The sequence below is a fragment of the Callospermophilus lateralis genome, unplaced genomic scaffold (genome assembly GCF_048772815.1).
Source record: "Callospermophilus lateralis isolate mCalLat2 unplaced genomic scaffold, mCalLat2.hap1 Scaffold_181, whole genome shotgun sequence".
Classification (NCBI taxonomy): domain Eukaryota; kingdom Metazoa; phylum Chordata; class Mammalia; order Rodentia; family Sciuridae; genus Callospermophilus; species Callospermophilus lateralis.
The window spans coordinates 2083815-2096441 of record NW_027512846.1 but is presented as its reverse complement, the minus strand read 5'-3'; the positions used below and the strand labels follow the sequence as shown (position 1 = coordinate 2096441).

Below are 12627 nucleotides of genomic sequence, written 5' to 3'. Positions count from 1 at the left end.
TGGTGGTCTAGCCATGGCCTCTTCACAGAGTATCACGCCCCCAAATGAACCTCTGATCGAATGCTCATGGCTGAAACCAAGCCTGTTTCCAGCTTTTAATGCAATGCTTCTTATTACAATAAGTGGCATCTTCTTCGTCTTTCCGTGAGTCTCCCATGGAAGGTGTCAGTGTCTTAGACACAGAAGAGAAAATAGACAAGGACAGTACAGAGGCAGGGAGGGAAGTGGAGAGAGAGGGTCAGCAGGGGAAGGACGATATAGAGTTAGAGGGAACCCAATGTGAAAGCACAGAGGTCTGGAGTGCCTGACGCATTTAGGGAACTATGAGAGACTGCTAATGCTGGTGACATTTTGTGGAGTCTCCATGGTCTGTCTCTAACCTGGATATTTAGATCAGTCCTTAAGGCGAGTGAGTCCTACCTCAGGTGAACTAGGCCTTGTGGGGAGCTCTGAGTTTCCCCAGACTAGGACTGAGTCTGGCTCTGGTTTCAGGTGCCGGTGGTTGGCTCAGAATGGGCAGTGGGAATTTGCCGTGGTTTCGGGCCTATTCTTTATACTGTCCTTCTGCAGCCTCATTTTCCTCAACGGGTCAGACCCAGGCATTTTGCACAAAGGTAAGGCCTCAGACCCCTGGAGAAGGAGGTGGTATCCCAAGGGCTGATGCCTATAGGGGTGATTTCAAACATGCTAACCCCCCTCAACCCCACCCCCCGCCCCCGTGGCCTCAGGAGCCCTTCCCTCCATGTCATCATTACTTGGGCCCTGGCACTTCATTTCCCAAGCCACTGAAGTGCGAAAAAACAGAATCCTGGAGGTGTTCCAGCTGCTTTCGAAGCAAGGACTGGGCAGGCTGGCAAGAGAGGCCAGCAGGCCCTTCCAAACCACGCAGTTCACTCCTCCTCCTTCCCATTTTACACACGACTTCAAGCACTGATCACTATTCCAAAAGGGGAGAGCTCTGTATAGAGCTCCTGTGGCTGGACAGCCCTTTCTCTCTGACTGCCGCCCATCTGAGTGGTCAGCTTGCTCAACAGGGACCGGGATTCCCCTGCCCTCCTCCTCCCCACCCTTCTTGTTGCCCAATGATGCCATGGGGCGGCCCCAAGCAGTAGAGTGGTGGAAGGGCCTCCTGCCACTGCCCAAATCTCTTCCCCTGCCAGGCTCCTTAGAAGAGGACCCCAACATTCAATACATAGCACGAGTGAACAACACGGCCTTTCGCCTGCAGTGGTGCTCAAAGTGTTCTTTCCATCGTCCACCCCGGACCCACCACTGTCCCTTCTGTAATATCTGTGTGGAGGTAAGTACTCCTCCTTCCTGTCCACTCACCAACCCATCCCAGGACACCTGGCCAGGACCAGGAACCTCACATCATATGTGGTCCAGGGGTGGGTATGAGATCATCTTCCCACACTGCTACAAGTGGCTCTCAGCCACTCTTGGTCACTTATATATGTTATTGCCTCCAGTTCTGCACTTGTCCTGAGACGCTGGCCTTGCTTGCACAGGTGCTGACATGCAAAGGGCACCATCTGTGCTGAGCCTGGTGGAGTCAAGGGGAGGAAAGGCAGTGACTGTCCCACTAGCTTGCTGATACTAGATACCCATAACTTTAGGCCGGCTGCTGCCCTGTTCTGGGTATTGTTGCCTGTCCACCTCTGGGTGTCCAATTGAGGGTTTCCTGGGTTCCGAGTGCTCTTCTCTCATGTGCACACCTTGCACGGGTTTCCAAGTACAGAACACTGGCTGGGCTAGAAATTCTTCTCATCCTTACCCAGTATCTGAAAAAATACAGCTTCACAGCTTTTCTGTATCCTGCTCAAAGTGACACCAGGCAGGTCTTGTCTGTAAAGACCTCACTCATGACAAACGACCTGATGAGCCATGGCGTCCTAACTGTGCTCTATCCATGGACGTGCTGGTTTCACCCTGGAGATGGGAGCTCACGTGCAGGGCCAAGAGCAGGAGTTCTAGGGGCTGGGTTGAGGGGGGGCCTCAAGATTTGGGGGTATTGGGCTAAGCCAAATAGACCCTCAAGGTCTGCCTTCTCTCCCCTAGGACTTTGACCACCACTGCCTGTGGGTAAACAATTGTGTAGGTCAAAGAAATTTCCGCGTATTCGTGCTGCTGCTGGTGTCCCTGTGCCTTTATCTGGTTGTTCTTCTGGCTACCAGTGTGCTTTTTCTCATTCGTACAAGACACATGCCCTTGTCGCTGGACTCAGCCATGGCATATCCACCCAGTCCCAAGGGCCCACACTGGGAAGAGAATGGGTTGTGGGGAGGGACGGACAGCCAAGGGGCAGGACAGCCAAGAGGTGGGGTTAACCGAGGGAGGGCTGATGTTGTGGGCAGGGCTAAAGGGAGAAGCTACTTGGGAGGACCTATGAAGGACAGATTGAAGGCGAGTGGGGTCAGGGAGATGGGCGTGGTAGGATGGACTATGGAGTTAAGAATCTAGGGAGGCCAAGAAGTGGGGTAATGAAGGTTGAAAAGGGTCAAGTGGGAGGCCAGCATGGTGGGGTGAGGTTTCTCTTGGGTGTGCTGGATTAATTGTCCAGTCCAGGGAGGCAAAAGTGGGTGGGCGGGGCCAGCCAGGGCGGGGCTAATGAGGGCTGTCGGTCGTTGGGCGGGGCCAGGAGAGAACAGTTTGTCTGTTCTTCTTAGCTTGTGTATGCACAGCATCGCAGTAGCTGTACCCGTCTTGGTACTCCTGCTGCCTGTCATTCTGCTCCTGATGATACAGGCTGTGTCGGTGAGCAAGGTAAGCGAGTACTGCAATACCAGACGGTGCGGAGGCATCTTGCATCTTTGGGAATCCGGCACTTTCGGCTGATCTTCACTGCCCTTGGTCCTGATGGTGCCTCATGAGTCCTTCCAGACCCACCCCTTAAGATGCAGCTCAGATCTTTCCTCCCCCTGGAGCTCAGTGGTCATTCTTCCTCGTGGGTGCATTGCATGGAGAGCCTGTTATTTGAGGGATGGGTGCATCCTGCGCTTGTGTTGATAAGAACCCTGCAATCAGAATAACACCAGCAGACACCTAGGGAAACGCTTGAGACGGGGGTCGGTCCTGAGTGGTGTAGCAGCCTGCAAGAAACTGAGTTTGGCGAGGCCAGCATTGTAGAGGAGGACGTGCCACTCTTCCTGTCCTATCTGTGATTTTGCAAAGGTGGAAGACAGGAGGGTGTTGTCTGTGAGAGGCACACCTTTGCAAAAAGGCAGAGAAACCCGAATGTAGGATGTTAAGGAAATGAGGAAGGAACGATTCTAAATCAAACCCAAGGTGCCAGATAATTTATAAGGAGGAGTCAAGATTAAAAAGCCCCTAAAAGTTGAGCGTGAAATTTAGTTTTGATGAAGTGGAAACCTGGGAGCCATGGTGGGATTTAAAAAAAAAAAAAACAACAAAAACTCATTTATTGAGGAATAAATTAAAACTGCCAAATTCACCCTTTTAGTCTAGGATACGGGATTTTGACAACTGGATACTGTCCTGCATTCTCCAGCATGATCAAGTTTAGGCAGTTTCTTTACTCCAGAATATCCTTTCATTGACCTGTTGTTGTCAGTCTCTCTCCCTATGTCCTTCTGGTTTTTCTTTTTTTCCAGGATCACATGTAAATGGAGTCATTGCCTTCTTTTCTCTGGCTTTATTTATTTAGGACAATGTATTTGAGATTCATCCATGTTGTCGCTCATACCAGTATTTTATTTCTTTTATTGCTGTGTAGAAGCGTATGGATGCCCTATAGATTGTTTATACATTCATCAAACCAAGGATTTTTTACATTATGTCTAGTTTTTGCCAGTATTTTTGTTTGTTTTATTTTGTTTGTTTCATACTAGAAATTGAACCGGGGGGTCTTTAATCACTGAGGCACATTCCTAGCACCCCTCAAATTATGTATAATTTTTTTTTTTTTTAATTTTGAGACAGGGTCTCACTAAGTTGCCTAGCGCATCACTAAGTTGCTGAGGCTGACTTTGAACTTGCCATCCTCTTGCTTCAGGCTCCCAAGCCTCTGGGATTATAGGTGTGGTCCACTATGCCTAGCTAGTTTGGGGTAGTTATAAATAAAGCTGCCCCAAACATTGATGCACAGGCATGTGAACATAAGTTTTCATTTTTGTTGAATAAATTCTTAAGGGTGGCATTGCTGAGTCATAAGGTAAACACGTGTGGAACTTTGTAGGAAATTGCCAAATTTGTCTTCCAAAACAACTGTAAGGTTTCTAAATTCTACCAGCAATGTTGGGAACTCCAGTTGCTTCACATCCTCACCAACATTTCACACTTTTTTTTTTTAAATATATTTTAGGTATCAGTTGACCTTTTATTTATTTATATGCAGTGCTAAGAATCGAATTCAGTGCCTCACACACACTAGGCAAGCATTGTACCACTGAGCCACAACCCCAGCCCCTCACACTGTCCTTTGTTATTTTGTTTTGACTTTTAATCAAACCTGTCTTATTAAATGAGTCGTAGTATTTCATTAAGGTTCCAGGTTGTGTTTTCCTAATGAGTAATGATGTTGAGCCTATTTTCATGTCTGTTTGGCCTTCATTAGGTCTTTGGTAAAATGTTTACTCCTGGCAGGGCACAGTGGCGCACACCTGTAATCCCAGCAGCTTGGGATGCTGAGACAGGTGGATTCTGAGTTCAAAGCCAGCCTCAGCAAAGCGAGGCACTAAGCAACTCTGTGAGAACCTGTCTCTAATAAAATACAAAAAATAAAAATGGACTGGGGATGTGGCTCAGGGGTTGAGTGTCCCTATATTCAATCCGTGGTACCCACTCCCCCCAAAAGCGTTTACTCCATTCTTTTGCCCATTTGAAAAAACGGTTGTTTTCTTATTGAGTTTTAAGAGTTTTCTACATCAGATTCAGATCTAGGTTTTGCACATCTCTTCTTGCAATCTGTGTCTTGTCATTCCATTTTCTTCATAGCATCTTCCCAAGAGCAGGAGTCCTTAGTGTTGTTTTTCTAGGACTAGGGGTTGAATCAGGGGTGCTCAACCACTGAGTTCTCCCTCAGCATTTTGTGGCTGTTGTACATTCTACATATAAAATTGTCATCTGTGAAGAACAGTTTCATTACCTTCTTTCCAATCTGTGTATCTTTATTGCTTTTTCTTTTTAGTGTTGAATAGGAATGATAGGGGTGGGCATCTCTGCCCTGGGATTCCTTTAGTATGGCAATCTCTTGACTAAAGGCTCTTTCAGTAAGACTGGTGGGCAGCATCAGTGGGGGAGGGGACGCTGCAGACCCCGAGACAGTGAACAGACAGAGGAGCCTACCTGCTCATCACCTCCCATCCTTTTAGTCCCCAGCCCACCACTGCCATATCTGGTCCTCCTCCCACCTGAGACTCTGTGCTTGGCCCTTATTCATCAGCCCTGTGGTCTGCCTTTACTTTGAGCTTGACCTTTACTGCTTTGTGTACTGAAGGCCTTCAGCCCAGATTTTCCTGGGCCATGTGATTTTTGACTAGGAAACTATGATGGGGCCTCCCCACTGCCCCTGTCCTCCCAGATAGTGAAATTCAGTTAAGGCATAATTTTAGAAAAAAAAATGAGAGGTGGGGAAATGAAGTGGGAGTGGGGTGGTGACATTGTCTTTGGAGCAATTGAGCAGCACAAGGAAGAGTTTAAAAGGTATCTGAAAGGGGCTGTGGTTGTAGCTCAGTGGCAGAGAACTTGCCTAGCATGTGTGAGGCACTGAGTTTGATCCTCAGCACCCCATACAAATTAAAAAAAAATAATAAGGTCTATCAACAACTAAAAAATATTTTTTTTAAAAAGGGGGGTGTGTGGAAGGATGAGATAAGAGGACAGGTGTGGCCAATGGAGACAGAACAAGGATCTTGCACAGGGAGGCACAGGATGATGAGGAGCCCTGAGAAGGCAGGAGAAAGGAGTGCAGTGTCAGCACTGTCTGCGGAGAGCTGCTCACAAGTGGGTCAAGGGAGGTCACTCTTCCTAGGAGCATAGGAAGGCAGGAGGCCCTGGGTCACTCTTGGGCTCCCCTGCCCTTAGAATCTTGCTCCAGGCCTGGGCTGAGCCCTGGCTAAGCTGACTGACTTAGGAGGAGTCACTGGGAGATGGCCTTGCCCAGTCCTGCTGATTCTGAGCTCCTCTTCCCATCCCCATCTCCCTCCAGGGCAAATCACTCCGGAACAACAACCCCTTCGACCAGGGCTGTGCCAACAACTGGTATTTGACCATTTGTATGCCAGTGGGACCCAAGTGAGTTGGTAAACTGAAGGCTCAAGTGGTGGATCTCTGGGGCTGGTGGGAGTGGGGTGAGATAAAGCTGGGTTTTCTTCTTTGGTCCCTGACCCCAGCTCCCAGGCCCTGTCACCCATTGTCCTTTCCTTTGGGGTTTTCTCCAGGGCACTCTGGGAGCCTCTGGGAACGTCCCTATTCATTGCCCTTCTAGGTTCTTGCCCTAAGAAATGGAGTAGAGGGGAAATGCAGCCTGGATGAGACTCCTGGCTGGGAACCCTGGGCTCTGTGCTTTCCAAGCTGAGGGTGAGGGTGGTCAGGGGGCCCAGGCCAAGGTGGGTAGTGACTCCCTGCATTTGGTCTATCACGCCCCAGGTACATGTCTGCAGCTACTTGGATGCAGCAGGCGGAAGGCCCGGAGTGGGACCCTGAGCAAGGGGACCCAGTGCACACACGGTTCTCGCCACAATATTCCCGTCAACACCGTCCCACAGAGCTCCCTGGGCCCACATCTCCAACACATGGGCAGGGCCCCCCAGGGAGTGGCGAGGCTGCAGCTTTACAGGAGGTGAGGAATAGTGGGTGTGCATTGGGAGAAGGATGTCTGTGGGTCACACATGTGTTGGGGGAGGCTCCTGAGGTTGGGCTGGCCCTGAAGCTGAAGCACATGGAGCTTAAGGAACAGAAATATGAACCTGAGTGTGCGGGTTCCAGGTTTCAGAGTACTCCCAGGTGTTGCTGAATAGACAAAGAGAAAAGACTGCACCACTAATTTGCTAGTTGGCCTTGGCCAGTCCCTTACCTTTCTAGGCCTCAGTTTCCTCAGTTATTAATGAGGACTGAGACTAGTAATTTATGTTTTAAAGGAGATTCTTTTTTGTGGGGGAGGGGGACAGGGAATTGAACTCAGGGCACTCGACCCCTGAGCCACATCCCCAGCCCTATTTTGTATTTTATTTAGAGACAGGTTCTCACTAAGTTACTTAGTGCCTCACTTTTGCTGAGGCTGGCTTTGAACTTGTGATCCTCCTGCCTCAGCCTCCCAGGCCACTAGAATTATAGTCATGTGCCACTGTGCCTGGCTCTTTTTTTTTTTTTTTTATGGAAATTTGTACTTGAAATCCCATGTGAAATGTATGAAGTGGAGCATTAGGAGTGCAGTAGGGTAGATAACCCATGGTGCCCACCAAGGGCCCTTGCATTACTTGGGGTACCAGCCCTCTCCTTTGTCCTGTCTCCTGGGGCCCAGAGCCATGACTGTGAACTGCAGGGTAGAAGCTAGAAAGAACACCCATGTATTGACTTATGTGTTTAGATTTCCATCAGCCCGATGCCGCAGCAAAAAGCCCACAGAGAAGACTTGGCCTCCCATCCACGAGCCTCTCACTCACCCATTCACACTGCTGGATACCAGGACATCTGAACTTCACCTTTTGAGCCTCCATGTGGAGGCCTCTCGTAGCTGAGCCCTCAATCACTCCCCTATTGGGAGTGCTAAGACTTCCATTCCTGTTGTACATTTGTAAATAGTTTTTACTTCTTCCTATGGCTGCTCTGTCTGTTTGTTCTAGGTTTAGAGAAGCGGTGTTTCCTGGGGATGTAGGGAGGCTCTGAGGGCTTGGAACAAAGCCCTCTTGGAAGGGAAAGATCCTTGCTCTCTGAGAACCCAAGCTAGGGAACCAACATTGTCTAGCTCATTGACCTTGAGCAAGACACTTGTCATTTCTCTCATCCTTAAAATGTGGCAACAGTAATAATCACAGTGACTGACCTGGCTGGCTTCCTGGCAAGGGCTGGAGATGGGAGGAGAGAAAACCCCCAGCTAGCACTAGGGATGGAGCAATCCCTGTCCTGCAGCATCCCTGTCTGACTACAGGGGGTGCCAGCTGCCCAGGAATTTGAAAACCAAGTCTGGCCCAGCCCTCTAGTGGGAGGTGAGCCAGCCTGAGTCAGTCTGGAGCCCCCTCCTGGGCGCCTCCTCCCCAGATGTGGGAGGGTGGGGGCATTCATCCTGCATCTCTCCTGCAACTGTGTCCCACCCTGGTCCCTTCCCCCTGGGGTGCATCAGGTGCTGGTTCTGGTCCTGTCCCTGGGGTAGACTCAGGAATTTTGAGTCTGCAGGCCCCAGAGTGTTGGGCAGGGGGCACATCAAACCGTGTGTCTGTTAGTCTCCAGAGTGTGATCTTGGGACTGGGAATAATATCACCTTCGTAGTAGGTTGTTGGAGGAGGAGGTGAGGTGTTTCATCTAGTGCACAGCAGGCAAGCAATGGATGCAGCTGGAATGATTTATGGTTATTTTCTCCACTAGTTGGGCGACCCAACCATGTCAGAATTTCCAGAGTACTATTAGTGGTTGTGGGGCTCTCTGAATTTGTATCAAGGACCCCGTATCATCTTGCCACATGAAGCATCAGGACAGACAAACTATACTGCTTCTTTCCATACTAGTATCTGGGTGAAATCATCTTGTGTGATAAAGGTGGAGGCAAAAGGATGTCACCCAAGGGGTCAGATGAATGTCCCTAGGGTGTGTGTGTGTGTGTGTGTGTGTGTGTGTGTGTGAGAGAGAGAGAGAGAGAGAGAGAGAGAGAGAGAGAGAGAGAGAGAGAGAGAGAGAGTATGCACATGTTTGGTATGAGCTCATCCTCAGGGGTGTGTTCGCCCAGCCTCTTATCCTTTCTGACCAACTTTAGGAGGTGGGTGACCTATGATGCAGGATGTGTCTCCAAGTCTCCAGACCACAAAGTCCCACGACAAGACTGCTCTTCCCTCTTCCTTTCCTCCTCAACCTCTCCTGGGAAGCCCAGGCCCAGCCCCACCCACCTGCCCTGGCTTGAACTCCAACACTTCTCATCCCCTTTCCCTGTCCCAATATCTATCTCCCTGGGCTCAAGTCCTTTTGGGGCTTAAGGCTTTTCTCAAATCTTATTCCTCCTCACTTCCTCTGTCTGGGAAGCCCAAGTTCATGGGCACATGGCAGAGAAAGAGGGGAGGAGTCCCTGTGCCCAGGTTTTAGTGCCTGTGAACCTGTGTGTGCAGTAGGGATGACTCAACCCTGCTGACCAACAGGGGGAAAGGCCGAGTGGGGAAGCCAGAGGCTCCCAAGCTCATTCCCAAAGGACAGCCCTCCCAATAAACTGGATCTGAGTGAGGGAGGAGAGAGGTGGTCCAGGAGCCTGGGCCAAGGCCTGGATGTGCATCATGGAACTGCCTGGGTGGGGGAGTGCTGGAGGGAGTCCAGCTCCAAGCGGGGCCCAGAAGGCCAGGCCCCAGTCTCTGAGGAGTTCATGCTGCCTCCTCCAGCCCCGCTGGCTGTCCCCCTGCCATCCTGCCTATCCCCCTGCCATCCTGCCTGGTTCAGGTCTGCACTCATTGGCTCCCTGCCTTCAGGTATACAGGGCCTCACTCAGTCTCAGGCAAGGGCCTTTTAAGTCCTAAGCTAGATGTGACACATCTCCTTGACAATCTGGTCCTCAGTTTCCCCACTAGAAAAGGATGTAATTTCCCTCAGATTCTCAAAAGAGGACATGGCCTTTCCAAAGGCAAAGACTTCCTGCTCTGGGATGAAGATTTTAGGTGTGTCCGCCCCCTGCCCCCAGCCTAGGATTCCTAGGATTTCCTTAAGAAAGACCCTTGGATCAGGCTCATTGCTTCTTGAGCATTAAGTGGGACATAGAACATTCCTTCCTTTGACGTCCTCCACCATACCCTCTACCCTAAGCCTTGGGCCAGTCTTGTGACTCCTTGCCAAGTTGAGAGCACCCAACTGGGCTGCACCCCCTTCCCTTTTTGCCCCCTTCTCATTTCTGCTGAATGTGCCCTTGATTCTCAGACATGCCCCACCCAATCCTTGGCCCATGGATAAGGCAAGGGGTGTCATAGGGGACCAGTTATGGGGCCCACTGTCCACCTACCCAGGAAACTCTGCCATCCCTGGGCCAGAGCCAAGAAATGGCCCCCACACCTGCAGGGCTACCAGGTGCCCACAAGCTCCTAGAACCGTAATGCCAGATTCGTGTTACCCCAATAGACCTCCAGGAGCCGAATCTGATGCAATTACACAAGAGTCTTTATTGCAGGCTCGCACCTGGACTCTCAACCGTTTGCAATACAGCGGTCCTGAGTAGTGAGTCCCAACCCTTAGTTAGTGAGAATTTATAGGTTTTGGGGGGATACACTATGCATCACAACATCACACAGAAAATCATTTTATACCGTGGGAAAATCAAACAACAATTCTTAACATTGATGAGCACATTCACTGGCCGGAACAAGTTGGGTAATGGTAGTGGGTGAATTCAAATGGTGGATATATTTGAACTGATTGGTTTAGGCCCGGAAGGGTTGCAAGAGTCTCTATGCCAAACTGCAGGGTTGCCTAATCATGTTATACATCACGGAAACTACTGGGAGGTCACCTGACATTTCAGATATTTTTCCTGTCTCCTGCTGATTGGTGGTTGCTAGGGGGTTGCTATGGGTCCTCACCTAGCTTAACTGAGTCAGGGTCACCTAGCACCACAGATCCCATTTGTTAAACAACTCAGCAGGGTGGGTATGTGCCTAAGAACCTTCTGTGTGTTTTTCCAAGGACAAGAGTCATGCCCCCTCCCTCTGGACAGGCCTTGAGGTAGAAGCTGATTTCTCAAAAATGGAGTCACATCAGTTTCTCAGAACCTGGGATGGAGAGCCTAGCATCTCCAGACCTTTCCTCATGGGCCTCTTGGGAAGTCAGGGCATATAGGATGAGACTCAACCTAGTCACCCAGCTCTGCCGCCAACTAATGTGCCACAGGAGAATCTGTCTTCCCTTTGCTAAAACTTGGAGTGCTCAAGGTAATCATAGATATCACACTGAGGGTCACAGACTCTTAAGTCTTTAGGAAGGGTAGGGACTCAGGGATACCTCATCCAGCTGTCTGGCACCCCCAGTTTTGCAGATGGGGCTCTTAGGTCCTGCAGAGGAAAGAGTTTGCCCAAGATAACCTGGTGGCATCAGCCTGATGGCTTTCTCTGGTTCCCAGGGGACCACTCTCATTCCTGCTTCCAGGGCCATTCCAGCAGGGGAAGGGCTTGGACAGTGACCACAGGGCCCCACTCTCTAGGCAAACTTAGAGCTGGCAGTGAAGTCAGAACAGGGCTGTCTACTGAAAAGGCGGCCAGTTTGAACCCCTCTCCAACCCTGCACTGTGCCCATAGTGCTCCTGCTGCCTCTGGCTCAGCCCTGTCTCGCTCTGCCCTGAGGGCCCCACCCAAGAAGGCCTGCAAGTGGCTGAGGGTGAGGCAAGGCTAGGACCCCTGGGGCAGAGGAGCTGGTTGTCTGAGGAAGTGGGGGTGTCCTGCCCCTTTTACACACTTTAGAATTCCTTTGTTCTCATGCCTTCACTTCCTCACAACCTGCTTACTTGACCTAAAAGATGGAGTGATCCAAGGGTCAGAAGGAAGTGGATCAGGGGTCCTGGCAAGAAGGGAGCAGCCTAGGAGGCATTCATTAACAGCCCCTACAACTCCCTGCAGGGAGGAATAATCCCTGGAGGCTGGTAACCTTGGCAACAGGTGGAAAAGGGGAAGTGCTCTAGAGGTATTAACATTTTATTACTTTTCCTTTCAAACCAGCCTCCATCTTTCTGATCTGACCCATTATTTATTACTTGCACTGTCCTTTTGTCCCCACCAACAACACTTTCTGAATATGTGTCCTATGAAGACAATGAAATTTGATTCCACGTGTACAGACCACTGATTACTTCAATTTTCCTTACTTCCAATCACCTCTCCCCGTACCTTCGACCTCCCTGCTTCGTTATCATAAATATCCCTAAACCTTATGGGGGAGAGATCTGAGACTTGATCTGTCTTCTGGCTTGGCTGCCTCCTAAATAAACCTTTTCTTGTTTGCAAAACTGGTCATTTTGAGATAGTAATTTGGGAAGACAGAGAGACATACTAAGTGTCAAAAGCAGCGCCATAAACCGCTAAATGTGAAAGGCTCCCTCCAACACTTGCAACTTTGAGGGCAATGTGCAAAGGAGGGTGTAAAATTGTGTAGCTCTACCCTGCCTCCACCTCTAGACCAGCCCCTAGCTATCCTCCCTCTGCAAATACTAACACCCCATACCAACAGGTTGCTGTCTGTCTCTCTGGAGATAGCCTGCTTTTCCCCAAGGGGTCTCTCTCTTAAGATAAGCCCCGATTCTTCCTTGAATATGTATCTACTTCACAAATAAACCTCTGTCTCTGCCTTTGACTGGTGCATGGTAAAATTCTTTTCTGTCATGTCTGCAAGAACCCTGCTGGCCCTGAGTCAAGTTCTCCCTTTCTCTGGAAACTTCTCAGACCATTCTTCAGAGAAATATCTTCTCCTGTGACAGGTTCAGTGATTGGCATGCCATCT

General features: G+C 49.9%; 1 protein-coding gene across 1 annotated transcript; it reads left to right on the top strand.

Annotated features, from left to right (window-relative positions):
- Positions 1-13: 13 nt before the first annotated feature.
- Positions 14-11237, top strand: LOC143388037 (palmitoyltransferase ZDHHC19-like). Its single transcript, XM_077108161.1, has 6 exons — positions 14-144; positions 493-614; positions 1161-1300; positions 2059-2242; positions 2693-2763; positions 11187-11237. Exons 1-6 carry the CDS (start codon positions 14-16, stop codon positions 11235-11237), a joined length of 699 nt encoding a protein of 232 aa, XP_076964276.1.
- The last annotated feature ends 1390 nt before the right edge of the window (positions 11238-12627 follow it).

What these genes read in the sequence shown, in the direction of transcription:
- LOC143388037 (XM_077108161.1), top strand. Translation starts at nt 14, where the DNA reads ATGGCCTCTTCACAGAGTATCACGCCCCCAAATGAACCTCTGATCGAA. An exon ending in GGCATCTTCTTCGTCTTTCC is followed by an intron (nt 145 to 492) that starts GTGAGTCTCCCA and finishes CTCTGGTTTCAG; the next exon opens with GTGCCGGTGGTTGGCTCAGA. An exon ending in TCTGTAATATCTGTGTGGAG is followed by an intron (nt 1,301 to 2,058) that starts GTAAGTACTCCT and finishes TCTCTCCCCTAG; the next exon opens with GACTTTGACCACCACTGCCT.